Raw genomic sequence first — 18,847 nt, 5'->3', positions numbered from 1 at the left:
TGAGGTCATCAATACGTGTCGTGACTTCATAATATTGATAAAACATGTGAATCAATAATTATCTATCATTGAATAGACATCATAAATGTCACTTACAGATTGTATATAAAAAAATAATTTAGTTAAAATATTATAATAAATATTATTTAATGCTCAAAACGTCAAATAGAATAAATTGTCACAATATAAAATAAAATCTTTTGAAGAATTAAAATCAATTATCTTTAAAGTATAAATTCGTAATATACAGATAAATGTTGATTGTTATAAAATATCATTTACAAATTGTAAATAATATAATCTGATGAATATCATGTAAAGAAATGTGTATGTGTATGTACAAAGATTAATTATTGATAGAAACATAGAAGTAAAAAAACCTATTATTCATTTTACAATTATTTATCATATACACAAATACGTACAAATTGTTAAAGGTATAATATGCAATAATGATTTTTTGCAAATCACACAATTTATTATAATTATTCAATATTTCTTCATAACAGAGGGAAATAAAAGTCGTTAAATACGAAAAACATGAATTGTATATTATATTTGACTGAATATATAAAGGTCTTAAATGTGTATAATTCTTTGCTGAAGTTTACATAAATTAACTTAAATCTAAGTTTCTGGCAAACCTTCGAGACGGTCGGGATTACAATCGATATAAATTTCGGTTCGGAGGTTCGTCAATTCTAAAAGTCTTATTTAACTCAATAGCACTTTCGCGCACTCTTCAATTATTGTCCGTCCAGTTGACAGACACGAGAGTTAAAAACCAGATAATATCGTTAAGTCTAGTCTTTCTTTCATCTTTCTCCAACGAACGAAACACACTTCATGTTTTCTTTTCATTAATATAAAATTATAAAAAGTATAATACACAATCTCCCTTTTTGTGAATGCTTCAAATCTACATTCCATTCGCTAATCGCTCTGCACTAATACTCACTACTTTAAAGTGGGCATTAATTTCATAAAGTTCATCATGTTGCTCAATCCAGTATCGAATTAAGTGACAATGTTTTAGCGCCTGTTAGAATTATATCATGCGTCCTATACGAATAACATGTAATTTATACAAGAATGCCGATAAAATTTTCCATTTAACATCACTAAGTGTTTGTGAATATCAAGTCTCAGTCGTTTGTGTCTTTGAGGTCTAAGAATGTTAAAAAGAATACACGGCTAAAAATATAGGAAACGGTTGAAAAATTTAGCTAAAAGATAATTTAATAATAAATTATCTTTTTTTTATATATATTTATTACTAAATTATCTTTTATTAGTAGTGAATACATTTATGTTGATATTAATATATGTGAACACTAACAATACGTGATGACATACGGAAGTCACAAACATTATATTAATTAATTCTTGTATCTTTCATTGAATTACTGCATTTATATATGTAACATATTTCAATCAATATGTATTCGTATTGTACAACAATTTCAATAATAAATTACGTTTTCGATTGAAAGAGTGACCTCAAAGATTTACAGATAAAAGATACATATGTAATTATTATAAAAATGTACAAATTGAGTATCTTTTCATTAACAGTCAATATTTACTATCCAGGTTTTGGCATACGATATGACAATTACAAAAATTGCTTTTTAGAAAACATCTCAGCACACATACACACATACATACACATCACATTCAGAAAATACATGCGTACGTACATACTTTTCTTTGTTGTTCTTTCTTTTTCCACACTTTTGCTTATTACAATATATATCCGATTGCCCGCATATACGAATCTTTTTGAACAGTTCTGTAAAGATTATTTAAAAACGTGATTCATAAGGGGTATGCCTTATATAGAGCATAACAATATATATTCCATACAATATTATACTCTTTGGATAGAGCATGCACATGGTTAAACACTTGTTTTAATAAAGATATCAACATACGTTGATATCATATTTCATAAGAGAATTTATTTTTGTTTTTTGTGAAATAGAATCATCTCTCACTTCTCTTATAGATCTTACAAATGAATGTAAAAATTATACATATATTCGCTAGTATAATGTTTTAATGAATGTCTATCTTTTCAAAAATAAAAGGGCAAATCTTAAAGATTTTCTATTGTGTTGTATTATTATAGTCACAAATGGAATCATTAGAACACGATATCTGGTTCTATATTCTATGTATATATGTATTAAATTAGATTGTATTAAATTATGTGAGACATTAGATATATATGTATATACCATCCAAAATAAACGGCAATATTATATATATTATAAAATACGTGTATATTTATAACAATAAATAAATGCATGTATATGGCAGTGATTAAGTATTGTAGCTGCTCTTTGTATTTATCATTTGTTTGTTCGATATCATCCAAAAGAATTATCCAATAGATTCGTAAGGAAATATGTCATATATACCAAAATAAAAGGTAATATAAAATACATATATATTTGTAAAAATAAATAAATGTATATATGGCAGTTGTTTTAGCAGCTGTCTGCTCTATTCGTTTAATACTATCGAAAAAAAGTATCAGATAGTAAAAATAAACATATATTTTCATTAGATTAAATTACGGCAAATATATGCATTCGTGATCGTTTCTTTTTCTTCATTTCGATACATCTCAGATGCTTCAATAGCAAATAAGGTTGTTAAATTTCAAATCTTTGATATTGAGAACACAAGCGAGAAGAAGCTAATGTTCCTATTGGAAATTAGTAACTGTTTTATTTGATCAAAGGTGAATTATTTATGACCATGAGTGAAATTTTCACTTTGATACTCTCGTTTCAGTTATAACTTTACTGGGATCCGGTAACCTGACAACCAGTTGTGCGCCATTTTGCATTGGTCTCGGACCATTGCTGGGCATGTTCGGTTTGGGAATACCTGTTTGAGGTATCACCGCAGGTAAAACTTTCTTCGCACCACTCAATTTAGGCGAGCAACATTGTTTGTCATCATATATATCATTCAGATTGACATTCGTAGTGGGATTTTGATAATTAGACGTTTTTATCGGTGTTCCGTGTTCCGCATTAAAACCGCAGTTTGGTCTCTGCTCGATGCAGTTAGAATTTGTAAAAGTATTTGTTGGTGGTATCAATTTTATCGCGTTATTGTGATCGTTAAGATTGCAGACGGTCGCTGGCTCCGTGCACGTTTTCTGATCACTCTTGTATATTGGCGCCGATAGCTGCGTCGAGTTGGTCTTGTTCGTGCTCTTATGACTACTACCGGAGTAACTGGTAATAGACTCGTTGCAGAAGTCGCTCAAATAGGTTTGATTTATGTACCAATTATGCAACCGGTGATGAATTTCCGGAAACTGTGGCCTACGATTCGCTACCTCGTGCCAACATTCAATCATCAGACTATAAATCATTGTCGGGCAATCTTCGGGACATGGTAATAATTGTCGCGAGCGAATCATATCTATAACTTCTTGATTGTTGTACCCGTAATACGGCTGAATAAAAATAGATGCATACATTAGAAAAAATTCAGAAATTATTTCTTTTAATTTGATGTTTACTTTGATTTTACCTGCAAACCATAACTATAGATTTCCCAGAGTACAACTCCGAAACTCCACACATCCGACTCGGTAGTGAATTTACCATAAAGAATCGACTCAGGTGGCATCCATCGAACAGGAAGTAAACTCTTGGATTGTACTCTATAATAATCACTGCTATATATATCTCGTGATAAACCAAAGTCTGAGATTTTGACTGTTAAATTATCGCCTACTAAACAATTTCTCGCTGCCAAATCGCGATGGACATAATGATGACTAGCCAAATATTCCATGCCTAAGAAAAACAATTATTGTACATAACAAAATTATATTAATTTGATATATAAAATCTAATCTAGAAAATAAATCCTACCAGAAGCAATTTGTAAAGCAATATGCAAAAATTCCGGTTGCTCGAGAATTTTTCCACCACTGTTATTTAATGGAACATCCGATCTTGGAGAGTGACAGATTAAAAATTCATGCAAATCTCCCTGTGTCATATATTCGAAAAGCATACACATTGGTTCTCCTTTCAATATTACACCAAGCAGACAAATAATATTTGGATGCCGCAAATCCGTCATGAGTTCGACTTCTCTTTTAAAATCACTTTGAGTCTTTGGAGTTGCATTTTCCTTCAGTGTTTTTACCGCTACATAAATAGGTGGTTCACATTTATTTCCGGTTTGCAACTCGCCTTTGTAAACTTTTCCTGGAGACATATAATTAATAATAATTTAAAAAACATTTATCGAATTTAAACATAATAAAAACTAATTTTTTTCATATTTACCGAAAGCACCTTCACCAAGTTCTTGCAAGAGCACGATATTATTTGTAGTAAATTGCGGTATTCTATTATTAGAAGTTCTACTACTGCCACTACTTAAAGTACCAGTGCCTGGTGTTGTATTACCAGGCCCTGCTAAAAGAGAGCTCATTTCCATAGGCTGTGTCGTGCTTCTCCTCCCATCATATATGTTCTTATCACATTGAATACTAGTTAACATCTATTTAAAAAATATAATTTCAATGACATTATCTAATTGTAACTCATAATTGGAGAGGAATGCATATATATATATATACTGATATATTATATATGTACTGATATATTTACTTTATTGGATGGTAAATGATTCATTTGTCTTCTGGATTTTCTACTTCTGTAGCAGCAGCAATAACAAATTAATATAATAACAAATCCTCCTGTTAGTACAAAACCAACAATCGCATAAATCCATAAATTTTCAACTGAAAGTAATAAAAATATTATATATTTTTCATTAAGTTCATATATAATAAACAAAATATATTTATTGCATATATCTTACAATAACTTACCACATTTAGGTATATTGCAAAATTCTTTTTGCATTCTATTATTGACATCGACATAACACCATGGTTGAATTTCCTTTCCGCCAGGATTTCGGCAATAAGAATGACGTCCAGCTAATTCGGGATTATCAGAAATCGGAAGATTAAAGTGATGTGACCATCGTAAACATGGTCTTCCACTAACACTCGTTTTCACAGTTCCTCGATAAGATTTTCCACTACCCCAATAACAGTAATCATCTGTAAGAGAAACATGATACATTGTAAACTATTTAAATTTCAATCGTTCAAAAATCAAGTGTCCGCAATGTTTTGTCTGCTAATAAAAAATAAATGAAGAATATTTTATTAAACAATTAATATTTATCTTTTTATCTTATAATAACTAATAATAGTTTAACAATACATTAAAAATCCAAAACAAAAAAATAATTAACATTTCTGTTTTTCAATCGTAAATGTAATGGTATTTAAATAAGCATACATAAATAAAATTTTATTTCTTAGCTGAGCAAGTGTTTATAAGGTTTGTGTGTATTTTTTTTAGAGCCAAAAATTCGTGTCGATTTGTGTTTCTTCATGTTTGATGAGTTTGTCCAGGTTATAAAATTTTGATGTACAAAGGGTTAGAAAACTAAAATCAATTTAGTAAACGTCTCATTTCAAATGTGCCAAACTTGTATAATAATAGAATCCTTTTATAGAATCCTGCCATGCTACAAAATATATATATGTGTATTAAAAAAAATATCAAATTTCTTATACATTAGATCTTTAATAAAAGTTAATGTAGAAAGCTACATACTTTCTTGAACATTGTTTGCCGCGGATAATCCGAGTGTCAAGCAGTCACGAGCTTCAGTCGTTCCTTCCAGTGGTAAGTCAGAACATTCAACCAAAGGTAATTGATGTCCAATTAAAGGATGTCTCTTTGCTATCGCATATTCCTTTCTGCACAATTCATTCTCCAGCATTTCACACTCCTCCCGGCATATTCTTCGTAATTTGCGATTAATTTCATTTCTACTGGACGCTCGTGCGTCACCATAACTCTGATTAATTATCTTCTTATTGCTCGACTTTCCATCTTCATTGGGCATGAAGTCAAAAACCGGACCCAAGGTAGGACTACGTTTGGGGACACTATGCTTCGCAAAATCATCCGCGTCATCGCGATCTCTGTCGTCTAAGAAATCATCATGCTTGGAATTCAGAAGATTAAAAAGTTGCGTGCTCGCCTCTGCATTTTTCGGTTTTTGACTGTTTGATGGGTCGCGGCATATCGGAAAGGCGGAATAGCAAAGAGATGGCTTGGCATACCCTTCGCAATTTGACGAGAGCTCGCTGTATAACAAAATTATGTAAAACATTTTAATTTTTTTACCTTGTTTAACAAGCAATATCAATGTTGTTTTATATAAATTTTACATAAATTTTATTTCAACATATTTTAAATTTTTAAAATCACGTACTTTGAGAAATTAATAACTTGAAAGGCCTTCATTAGTTTTTCTTCGAGCATCTTCTGTGTCATGGGATATATAATATAAACTGATTGGTTTCCTACAAACTGTGCACATGTTTTTCCTACATATACCTGCAAAAATTTAATCATGTTGTAGGTCTATACATTAAAGATTTTAATTTATTTTATATTTATTTTCTTTATATCCAAGATCATAATTCATTTATATTCAAGCACAAACCTCACAAGTTCCTTTATGATTGTCCTTTCTGCCTGAAACTGAACTTATGCTCGATATTTCATCAAAATTCACATTAGGAGGGAATTGTATATTGCCATTAGTAAGGCCGCTAATTGTATTGAAACCCAGGGTACTGGATTGTGAACTGGTTGGTTGTGGCGAAAGTATGCTGAATGGATTTGCGGATGCCAAGTGAGAAATATGAGGTGTAGACATTCCACTTCCTGAGAGGTCCAACATATCTCCATTCCCCATGCTAATAACAATAAACAAATACAAGTTACATATATTATTTATTTATTCATAGAAAAAAGTACTCACAAAGATTATATTCTTCATACAAAGTTTTCATGACTCGAATTCTTTTTTTCAATATAAATTTCTTTTAAACAAACAACTGGAGCAAACCTACGTTCACAATTGAAAGAATAATGATGATCTATGATATTTTTATGTGAAGATTTGGATCGGAATAACTGCGCTGTTATTTCAAAACATAACCTTAACAAATTCAGAAAAAAGTTGAATTTCTCGCAATCGTCTGTCGAAATTCGGAGCGGATCGATGCAGAAAGATCGATCGTCGTCGAGCTATCTGACTTTTTATCAATGATATCGGCTTTGTGCTCGAAAGTCTGAGTTATCTAAAAAAAAGTGCGCGTTCTCACGGCCTACGTAACCTCAAGCCGGAGCTGCGCGACGCGTTACCTCGGCTCCGTCATGTTCCCGGCGTTATTTACGGCTCGTACAAAAATACAAGTATTCTGCAACAATGCTAGGTACAAGAGTAGCTTCATAATTCGTAGATCAACTATCAAAACATTTGGCTCGACATGCAGGAGCTCGCGTCATTTGACACCACACCCGGTGTCAACCATTTGTAAACTGACGCTTGATGTTGACGCCGCGAACAGGCCGCTTGAAACAACCTGCTAGGAACGTCGGTAAGTCGGGCGCCCGACAGATCGCGCCACGAGTCACGATTTTCATTCCCGTCGACTCTTTCGTATACGCGTTCCCGCGTTCGCGCCTAAGAGAAAAGTTAGTTATGCGCGTCGCTCTGAGATTCCCTTAAAAACTTTTCCTTGACTATGGAGAATGTTAGAACAATTAAGACACGATTAAAACTAAGTAAGTGGAATAAGATTAGCAAGAGATTTAACAGAATTAGCAATCAGCCAAGCTGTAAAGAATACGAGATCCCGCCAAAATCTCTTCGAATCTCTTTGTAAATTTTAAGGATCGACAGGAGAAACAACTATGGAGACATTTGTTTTAAATGAATTCATCCATATTACGGCCAAGATACTGAGAGAATTGCTATGTAATTACGATATTTATAATTAAGATAACCAGTTTGCAGGCTGCTACAGAGTGATTTAAAAAAAAAAACAAGAATAAATAAATTCATTTTAATGTATCATTAAATTTACACTATTAATGCAACAAGATGTAAGATATTTTTATTTATTGTAAAGAGAACTAAATTGCAAAATCCGACTCTGTAGCTCTGTAGCTTTATAACAAATATGTAGAAAAAAGTCTCATGGCAAAATTTTATAAGATGAAATATGATTGAATTCAAGCAAGTTTTGTGCTAATAAATAAGAAATAAAATATAATGATCATCTATATTTATATTATAATTATTTAAGAACTAAATTGCAAAATCTGATATTGTAGCAAGTTTCATAGCTTTATCACAAATACGTAAAGTTTCATGTCAAAATATCGCTTTTATGAGATGAAATATATGGTTGAACATTTATTTGCGTAGATAATTATCTATAAATAAGGAATAGATAATCAGATTGAAGTTGGCCGATCACTTCGTTTTGATCTTTAAGATCAAAACGAATTATTGGCATAGCAGCCATTTTCCTTCTTACATTTTAGAAACATAGTTTCTGCGAAATAAATTTTTTGGAAAAGAGAAAACATTTTATACAGTAATAAACGTGAATCCTTTGTGTAAAAAAATATATTAGTTCATTTTAAATATTTTAGAATAGATTTATAAACATTTACAAATATATTGTGTTTTAGATAAGAATTTGGTACTCACCCGTCAATGAAACCTGGACCAGATATTCCCGTGGAAAATTTATCTCCTGACTGTCCCATGGGATGCTCCGGATGCATAGGAGCTGCAAAGAAATACTGACGTCAGATCATACTCCACGTAAGACATAAATACAAAAACTTGATGTATAACATGCTCTATATATATATGTGTGTGTGTGTGTGTGTGTGTGTGTGTGTGTGTAAATTCAAATAATTATTGCTGTTATTATTTTTCAGCAAAATCAAAAAAATTGGAAAATGTTTAATATAACGTGCTCATTAATACTAAAGATAATCTTGTGACACATTTTGTATATTTTTTTATATTTTAATATTACTCCTTTCACAATTATTTGATTAACAATATTATTTAATTTTTAAGAATTGTATGAGAAAAAAAAACAGAAGAAAAAAATATTCTCTTATATAATTTATTAATATTTCTTTATATCTTACATCTTCTTTTACGAATTAATATCTAGATCATCTCTTATATGCTGCTTGCACATTAATATTTCGCTATTTAATACCGGCAGATAATGAAACTTTATTGTATACTTTGCAAGTCGTTCGAGCTTGACGCGAAGCAAATATTCCGCGTCGCCCATTTGCCCATGAATACGAAATAGGAAACGTCGGCTAAAGATCCAAAGAGATCTTTCTGTCTTTCCGGCAGCGAGGCTCGACAGTTCAGAGCACACTAACACGCGCGCGATTACGATCCGTCAAAAAGGAGACGCGACATCAAACGCCTCTGTTTGAAGAAAAGCAATTTCGCGAAGCAATCGTTTAGCTTTATTATAGGCGAAGCGATTTTCAGGGGGCAGAATGGAGGAGAGGGAGAGGGAGGGGGCAGAAAGAAAGCCCCGTGTTCGTCTCCTGTTACTGAGGATTTGCACAGTTTCTCTCCCCTTTCTATCTCTTTTTTCCCCGGAGCGTGGTACAAAGCAAATAATATCGGAAATCTGAATCTACCCTTCGAGAATTCGCATGCAAGGGTCCCGACTTCTTTCTTGTTCGGACCTGTAAATCCGTAAACCGCTCTCGACGCGAAGGAGGACCCGTAGTGTCCTTGAGAAGTTGCATAAAGGATCGCCAATTGCATTTCTATGTGTTCTTTAATTTCGCCAATGAGAGAAGCCGTGGCATTTCCTTCAGGGGATTGCTTTTATATTCTTTCTCCGACTCTCTGTCCCTCTCAGGTTTACAAGAGGATGATAAAATGTCCGATATAGACCAGTATTTTTCTAATGCTTTCTCATTTTTTTTATATAATTTTTTAAAAAAGAAATCGAAAAAGAATTAAAAATACAGTAAAATATAAAGCGTTTATGTCACCTTATATGTGTCGATGGCAATTTAAATATATGATAATTATTTTAAAATGATTTATGTTAAGTATACTAGATATTCTAGAGAAATCGTATAACACAATTATAAGTATTCTCTGCCAAATTTGTATTGAATATTATGTTTCATTACAGCTTTTCAACTGCCATTAAATATGTTAGTAATAAATACATTAAATATATTAGCAAATTAGATATCAGTAAATGAAATAAATATGAGTAATTCGATATAACAAAAAATTCAGATTCTCGCTGAAGTTGAAATCGCGTAATTCTGCAGCGCGTCGTCGAGACATTCTGTCCGACGATATAACGTACCACGGCAGCGGCAATAAAATTTTCCGCGCGATCGAGGATAACGACGATTAATCGTTCACTCGAGTCGTTCCTTACCGCGACGCGGGTGCGATTCCGAGCGGTGATAAATACGCGGGTGCATCGCGCGCAGCGTCGCGGTTACGCGATGGCACACACAATGAGACGAGTGCGAGCCTCCGAGAAGCGCCGTACGCACAACGTTGCGGCGCGATGCAACGACTGCGCGAGGCGGCCCACGTATTATGTATCTCGAACAGGAAGTGGAAAAGATAAGGCGGCTCGTGGTCATTAATAATCCCCCGCCTACTCTCGCATCCCTGCGACCCCAACGGCGCGCGGTGACACCGTTTTACAGGGCAGTTATACCGGGTGTCCACGACAGCTTGCAGTAATGACAGCGAGGGGCTTTCTCTATGAGGTTTCGGGACGATATTTCCCTCGAGAAAGCGAAGGCTGAGAGTGTGGCCCAAGTTCATTTAATTTTGAAAAACTCTCGAAAGATGGCCAATAACGTTCTGTCCTATTTTTAACTCTCCAAAATGAATTTTTAATATTCTAATGCAAGAGAAAACTTCGATCGATGTCGATAGATATGTATTTTGCGATTGAATCGCGTGGAAATATTTATCGTTGTAAATTGGAAAGTTCGGTAATGAAATGTAATATCCACGTTCGATAGAAAATATACCTTACAATTGCAATACTCTGGATTCTCTGAAACATCCAGTATGTACGACCGTACATTATTTTTCAAGACATGCTTATGTTAACGTGTTAACGTGTGTGCGTGGGCGGATATCAGGAGTTTATTCCACGTGCTATTACATTTCCGATCTAATTAGGTGCCTCGACGGACAATGGTCTTTATTGCGTTTTATTGAGAGAGATAAATTTGTCTCAATTAGAATTCTCGCCACGTAATAGCTCCATGTGTAATGTCACGTCCGACACATGACACATTTAAAAGTTAATCATTGTTACCAAGTATGACTTATTACCCATAACAATGTGGACATAATCTAAATTATGGCTTAATTTGAATATTTGTTAAAAAAAGAAAAAGAAATTTTTATATTAATATATCAATATAAAACATAAATGTCATAATATTTTATAATATTATAACGTATTTCATAAGCCTAAGTAGACAATATGTCAGTGATTGTCATTGTAAAATGACATCATTTTAAATTACACAATGGAATATAAAAAAAAAATGAACGTATTCACAGAGAGGTGATATTATCTCCATATATTTTAATCAACTCTCCAATTAGGATACTTGTTATGGTGTTCACCGTGTGTACAAATCACATTTATTAGAAATGTTTTATGGACTTTCGTAGACGAAAAAGGCGGTAAGAAGAGCCGCGTGCGCTTCGCGATAGTCGTTCGCAGGACCGCACACGTACACTTCGCATGCTCATACGCCGTAGTCAATGAGAGAGGTCGTTGATCATTGGTCAGGCAAGATTAATGATGCCCGTGCACGTGCACCACTCTCATGTGCGTGGAAATCGGGAACCGGCAAGCGGACTAGAAGCGAATTTCAACGGCCGTTATACAGACTTCCTCCGTGAACCGCTGAATAAGACGTCGATCCGCCGTTACAGGCTTATCAATTCTTACTCTCGCGATTTACTGTGAACTCAGTGCTCAATGTGCTCAGTGCAGCCTCTGAACCAACGAAATTCACCGTGAGATAGGTTTTAGGAACGGGCTTTTTTCTGCCTTTTTTTGTCGAATTTTTCTTTAAAATAAAGTTCTTATATTACATACGTATGTGAAAAAATTCAGAGATTTCTAGGAATCAAATTTTGGATCAAATTTTAGGACTTTATATATATATATATATATATATATACATATAAAAGATTGTTATTTTTAAATGTAAAATATAATTTTTTTACTCAATTTAATGTAGTTCTTATTTCAGTTAATTTTTTGCTCCATCCGTTATAAAAGTACTTATATAATTTTAAATTTAGAAAATTGGAAGGAATTACGATTCTCGTCGATATTTCTTATTAAAAAAAATTTCTTTCAAATTCTCCAAAGATTACATCATTGAAGTTTGACATGACACTGATGAGAAAGAATTAGACAAAGCAATATCTTAAAAAAATTAAATTTTTCTCAATAAATAAAATGGCACACACACACACACACACACACACACACACACACACACACACACACACACACACACACACACAAAAGTAATGAATAAAATAATAAGAATAAAGTTTTTATATTGGCGATAATATAATTAGAAAATTTTAAAAAATGTTCTAAATGATAAATAAAATAATATTAAAATTAAGCAAATTTGAATTAAAAATTTAAAATCGACATTTATTGACGTAAGTCACAGATTTGATCGTATCGCGTTTTCTATGTCGCAATTGTTGCAATGCTTATACAAATGGTAGCAAACCGTGCGAGTTCTTGGCAGTACTCTTAAAAAGACACACAGACAGTGAGGGACGTATTATATACCCGGGGTGGAACGATGATGAAATAAGCCATTAAGTCACAAGGCTCGGCGTAACATTACGAGAAGCAACGTAATCTCGTCTAACGTAATGTCGTGCAATGAAACGTAATAGCGGTCATAGTATATCACCTTATTTCGCATGCGGTTAGATATTACATTGCATCGACAAGCCTTTATGTGTGTGAAAGCAAATCATTTCATATATTTCGAATCTTTTGATAATTCGTATATGTACATAAGTCTCGTTTTTATTTTTTTCATATGAATTTTTCATGGCAATTTCACAATTTTCACATTGAAAAAAATTATTTGACCGTTTTAACTAAAGAAATAATAAGTTAATACAACTTGAAACAAATAAATTAATACAAGTTGTCATGATGAATTTAGATAATTGGAATTAGATATCTACAATATATAGTCAAATAGAAGAAGAAAAATACTCGCGAGTAAAAGCTCTATGAGAGCAGCTTCTACTTATTTTCACCGAATAAAATCTTATTGAAATAGTTTTTAGCGTTACAGAAAACGTTTACAAATGGTAAAAACTCTGTCTTCGCTTATATGTATGTTCTACTATAAATGCATTCGCTTTTAATTTTGCACACGAAGCGTCCTCGCGGGAGGTCGCGTTTACACGAGCAGCGTCGTTACTTAGGCTCTCTATCGTCCTTGTAAATTATCAGTGGAACGTTCACGGCGCGCTATTCTGAGGGGTCACGTATGCGGCCTCGGGGGTCTGCGGCCGGGGGGGGGCGGTCGATGACGTTGGCCGTGCACGCGCACGGCAATGAGAAACAGAAAAAAAAACGGTAGAGAGAGAACGTTTGTCTTTGATAATCAACGGATGTCTCATCCATCTTGGTCGAAGGGGTCAACACTTTTCCGGGTGCGACACCCGCGGCCGCCGACCGCGACCGATGCATTATTCATGAGGCCGCCATCGTAAGTGTTGTCCGAAATTCAATTCGGTAGTCCGCGAAGGACGTTGTACGTGATTTGCCTCCTGCCGGACAAACGTATGACGGGATCTCTGCCTTCTCCTTTATCTTCCGCATAAAAGTGTATGACATATCTTATTGTTAATCAGGCCGAGAAGATCCGTAAGTGAGAAGCAGATAAAACGATTATAATTCCAAGATATGCACCCATAAAAATCTTGTTTTACCATTTAAATGTTGATTACTCGATCATCATTCTCTTTTATTACACGAGTAATTATCTTGAACATTTCTTGCTTTTTACAGAATCGTATTTCATAAAACGCGTGTAGAGATTACTGCGTTTATCTGTCGCTTAATTGCAAATCTCTGATTTCGTTCCACTCTTTTTTATTATTATTTTAATCTTCTTCTCTAAATCTAAATTGTATCCTGATATTTACGTATTAAATAGTCGCATTTTTTCACACATATAACATTATATTATATTTTCTGAATTTCTGTATAAAACATCGATATAGATCTCAACTCTGAAGTTCTTATTCTCTCTCAACTCATTTTTCTTTTTCTTTTTCGACTTTCTATTTAATTCTCGCACATTGTCGAGTTTCTGTCTCAACGACGAGTACAACCACTAATCGCTCCGAGCAAGTTTCCCAGCGAGCATGGAAGCCGATCGAACTGGTGAAGTTATGATGCCGCTCTCTCGTCAACTCCGAGGAATGATCGATAGACGTAACTTCGAGTTTCGACCGCACGCGCGGAGAGATAAGCGGTTACTGATAATGAAAGTGATGTCGGTCAGGTTTTATGTTGTGAACATCGGCAAGCATTAACATCAACTGATGATATATTACACTAGTGATGTTCGTTCTGAGAATTCTTCCTCAGAGGAAATAAAAAGTTCTCATTAATATTAAATGACATAATTACATTTTTCCTTGTGCTCATTCTTTTTTTAATTGCATGTTATTGTCTTTTAATACAATTAAAATAACTATTAAAAGAATTATTGAAAATGCAATTTATAAATATAAACAAGTTATAGTTGTAAGTTAAAAATCTTAGATTAGTATTATTCATTTTCGTTCTAATGTTATTTTAATAATCATTCATCATATTCTTATATTTTACTAATGTCATATCTTTCTATCAATAATTACATTTTTATATTCTTCTAAGCTCTAAGATATCTAAATACTAATAAAAACTAGTCAATATTATTAAATCTTTTGCATTAGCAATTGCGAAAAATATCTGATATCTTAAAGAGCAATGTGTTTTCGAAAATTTTCTCAGTTCACAGTTCTCACATTTTTTTTTTTTTTTTTAAATCATTGATGCCAACGTATAGCGGGAATGTATTCCGCGGCATTCGTCCGAGACAATACCGTCTGATTCTGCCGCGATTTCACATAATTTCGCTAATGGACCCTAGTAACGGCGAGGTAACCCCGTGCGCAATGCTATTAACTGCGCTATTAAATAGCTTTTACCCGCGCGCGCGGGTATCGATAGTCCATTAATATTAATGCACCGCCGGCGACTAATGAGCGGCGCCGATCGTCTAGCAGCCGTACATTCGATAGCGGCTCTGTGCTATAAGCTACTTTCCTCCATTAAGATTTAACGCGGGCCTCGCTACGTGCGCGTCCATAACTGCGAGAAAATTGTCCGTCCTCCTCATCTGCATACATCGCACGCGGACCGCGTTTCGCAGATACGAGTCAGGAACACACGGCGCAGCTTTAACCGCGCCGCCCGGCTTTATTATAATTTCACCCGTGATTCCACTAATGGGGATTAACCCCGGCGGAACGTGAAGTAATATCAAGGGAAAACAACTCGCGAGTTCTACGATTTCGCAGGTCGTAATCCGCCTTAACTCCTACGCTCTTTCAAAGTTACCCAATCACAATCTTTCCCAGTCAGTAATGTGCAAAGTTTCATTGATATTATTTTCATCGTAGACACATTCCAGATTACGATCTGAGCATTTAGTATCTATATATTTTTTTAATAAAGAAAAAAACAAGTCTCGTGCTATTTAGCTATTTGAAAATTTTACATGATTGTAGTAATAATTCATAAAATAATTGACAAAATTAAAAGAAATAAATACAATTTGAACCATTTATTTCAATATCATCTTTCTCTCTTTCTTATACATATTTAATGTAATATATTAGTCATAATTTATAGAAAAAATTATTGCAGTAATAAATGCCATGTGTGAAGTAAAAAATTTTTCTAACAAAAAATTTTAAATTTTTCGAAGACGTCTAGAAGAGCTCATAAAAATTTTGAACATTTCTTTTAACAAATACAGTCGCTATTGGAAGACTTACACGTGCGTATTATTATTTTTTATTTTTTTATGCGATGCATCCTCGACTATAGTACTTTATATGAACGAGGTGGTTATCGTCTCGAAGGGTTATTCCAATATTTTTCACCGATTCTCCAGCACGCGGACCCGGGGAGAAAATTGTTTCGCTCTGATATAACACCGACATCGCTGCGTCAGCACCGGCCGGCGCTCGCAATATAACCTGATAATATACGATTACGTTTAATCGTGCGCGCCGCGCCGCTTGAGCGGGAGTTAAGCTTCGCGAGGATGAAGGCGAGAAAATTGCCGGGTCCAAAATTACGCGAAGTGCTTACCATTGAGGCTCGAATTGCTCGCGCCTGTGTAGTTGTTGGCCATCTGGCTGATTACATTTTATTAATCAACGTGTCTGTTTATATCTCTGTGTTATATGAAGTTCGCATTTAACTCAAAATACATATCTTATATAAAAAATTGAATTCATTAGATATTCTTGTACATATTTAATTTATGCGCAAACATTAGTTTGAAAGTTTACGTTATATAAATATTCATTGGATTACTTAATTTAGGAACAAATTGTAGCATTGTAGCAAAAAACGATTTTTGTTAAATGCGACAACAATTTATAAAAATTTTTATTAAAAATTTGTATAAACTGCTGTAGAAATTTTTAATATTCTTCATTTTCCTGTTTTATGAAAAGATTTTAAACTTTCAGCAAGCTTTTAATAATTACATGACTGATAACTTTTCTAGAATAATGTAGTTATAAAAAAAAAAGACATTTTTTGTCGATGTAAAGTTATTTTTATTCCAGTAAATTTATGAAATGTTAGCCTCAATTTTAGTATATTAATTTCCACATTGTGGAAATCTTGCCATCAAGACGAGGTATAATTTTTTAGATTTTTCAATCTCCCAGAATGTCGATAACTGGTCGCAGTCGCGGTTTGGCACCGGAATTGACTGCACAGCGATCGAGCGATTTTGTGGCCGTGTATATTTGCTTGCTTCGAATTCGCAAGCGATTCTCTAGCAGCAGACCTGACATATTGAAGCCGCGATGAACCTTTATGTCCTTTCTAACCGAATTATTTGCATTGTTCTCGTCGATTTCCGCAACGTGACGATGAAATGATCATGCCGATTAAAATTACATTCAATATTTCATATATCATATATCACAAAGATCAATATTTATTTTTTATATATAAATAATTTATATATATATATATATATATATATATATATATTATATATAATTACACACACACACACACACACACACACACAAATATAAATATATAATTATATAAATATAATTAATCAACATAAAAGGTAAATATATGGCATTATATAATTATTAAATAGGTTACGAAGAAACGAACGTTGAAAAACATTGTTATTTAAATATTATATTAATTTATTTATAAACTCGAATTATATATTTAGGAAAATTCTCGCGTTCTTTAGATCCGTAGTGAAGATTTGTTGGATGATACAATACGCACCGCGAGAGATAAGATCGAATATCCCTCCGGCGAATAACGTAACGTATCTTGGAGTAAGTCAGATCAACTCCGTAGATTTCTTGAAGAAATATCGTCGGTGCGGCGCGTATATAATACTGGCGGAGGAACTTTTGAGACCAGTTTCATATACGAACCACTTTCTGGGGCGCCATAGTGCGTTTGTGACCTTTCATCGATTCATCTGAAAGCTCTCATTTATTTCGGTGTATTTCTGAACGCGATGCCTCACAGACATGCCATTGTGATATTGCTGAACAATGGTTGGCTTGAAACCAGCCTCAACCCTTTCTATATCGATGTCCTTTTTATCAAGAAAGAAAACTAAATTTTTCATGAGTTGCTGCTGCACGCTCTAAGAATTTTTAAAAATGTTGGAGTATACGTTTGATCATATTGTATCACGTAATAATTTTGAAATGTAGTGAAGAATATTGAAAAAAAACTAATTTATTTTATTTTCACCATTTGCAAAATAAATTAGATACCGAGTGTTTGATTATAAAAAGAAAGTTAAAGATCCATTAAAACATTAATTTTTTTATGATTCAATTAGAAATTACAAACGATAATTTAAATACCGACATGCTAATATTGCAGATGTCAAAATTATACATTTGCATATATATATATATATGGAAAGATTTGTTCTAGGGATTAATTCTAACTGGTCAATGCTACTCGCTCGCGCAGCATGTATTTAACATTGATCGTGGATGGTAATTTGTTTAACCGAGAACGTTCCTAGAGATCACTGCAATAATCCCGACGACCCTTTTTGGTATTATCGAAAGCGTCGAAAGCGTTTCCACGAAGATTACCTATTTCACTGCCCCGTACAAAATTTACCGCAGTCTCGACACTTGTCGATTATCATAAGTCCTTTAAAATCGGAGATTTACCGCACAGCTGTGTACTATCCTCCAGATCCTCTCCGAGAAGGTTTAATAGCCGCTGCTGTTATATGGAAATTTCGATGAAATATTAAGCTCAATGGATGAATATGAAATTATTAGAACAAATATAAAATTTATTTCCCAATAATTATTTGTTTTAATTAAGATTTGAGCTTACGGTTTAAAATTTGTTATTCTTGAGCATTTTTTTGGTAAAAATATTATTAAACAATAAGACTTTAAATATGTAGAATATTTTTAAAAAAATATAAAAGATTGTTAAATAAAATTGTTTATATTTTTTAAAAAGTTTTGTAAACTCTTATCCCTTTTCTATCTA

The 18,847-nt window shown here is 33.4% G+C and overlaps 1 protein-coding gene and 1 long non-coding RNA gene across 5 annotated transcripts in view; one reads left to right on the top strand and one right to left on the bottom strand.

Moving 5' to 3' along the window:
- Positions 1-530: 530 nt before the first annotated feature.
- The window catches only part of Ror (tyrosine-protein kinase transmembrane receptor Ror), a 236,107-nt gene continuing 217,790 nt past the window's right edge, over positions 531-18,847 (bottom strand). The window contains exons 5-14 of one of the 4 annotated variants that reach the window (XM_089078683.1): positions 8,644-8,725; positions 6,580-6,835; positions 6,346-6,470; positions 5,679-6,217; positions 4,877-5,113; positions 4,653-4,786; positions 4,326-4,542; positions 3,903-4,244; positions 3,556-3,824; positions 531-3,478 (exon numbers count right to left, since the gene is read on the bottom strand). In XM_089078683.1, coding sequence (XP_088934809.1) covers positions 2,780-3,478; positions 3,556-3,824; positions 3,903-4,244; positions 4,326-4,542; positions 4,653-4,786; positions 4,877-5,113; positions 5,679-6,217; positions 6,346-6,470; positions 6,580-6,835; positions 8,644-8,725 — 2,900 coding nt within the window. In that variant the 3' untranslated portion in view covers positions 531-2,779. Of the gene's footprint in view, positions 3,479-3,555; positions 3,825-3,902; positions 4,245-4,325; positions 4,543-4,652; positions 4,787-4,876; positions 5,114-5,678; positions 6,218-6,345; positions 6,471-6,579; positions 6,836-6,900; positions 7,227-7,258; positions 7,497-8,643; positions 8,726-18,847 lie in introns of those variants that run through there. The other 3 variants (XM_011635108.2, XM_089078754.1, XM_011635109.2) reach the window with 3 other exon arrangements.
- Positions 7,609-18,847, top strand: part of LOC148937947 (uncharacterized) — a 43,794-nt gene continuing 32,555 nt past the window's right edge. The window contains exons 1-2 of the long non-coding RNA XR_016140128.1: positions 7,609-7,709; positions 8,625-8,760. This is a non-coding gene — a long non-coding RNA (uncharacterized LOC148937947). The remainder of the gene's footprint in view (positions 7,710-8,624; positions 8,761-18,847) is intronic.

This window comes from Pogonomyrmex barbatus, unplaced genomic scaffold (assembly GCF_055798465.1).
Source record: "Pogonomyrmex barbatus isolate J1 unplaced genomic scaffold, ASM5579846v1 scaffold1, whole genome shotgun sequence".
NCBI lineage: Eukaryota > Metazoa > Arthropoda > Insecta > Hymenoptera > Formicidae > Pogonomyrmex > Pogonomyrmex barbatus.
Note: the sequence above shows the minus strand (reverse complement) of the source record. Positions and strands in the feature narration are given on the sequence as shown.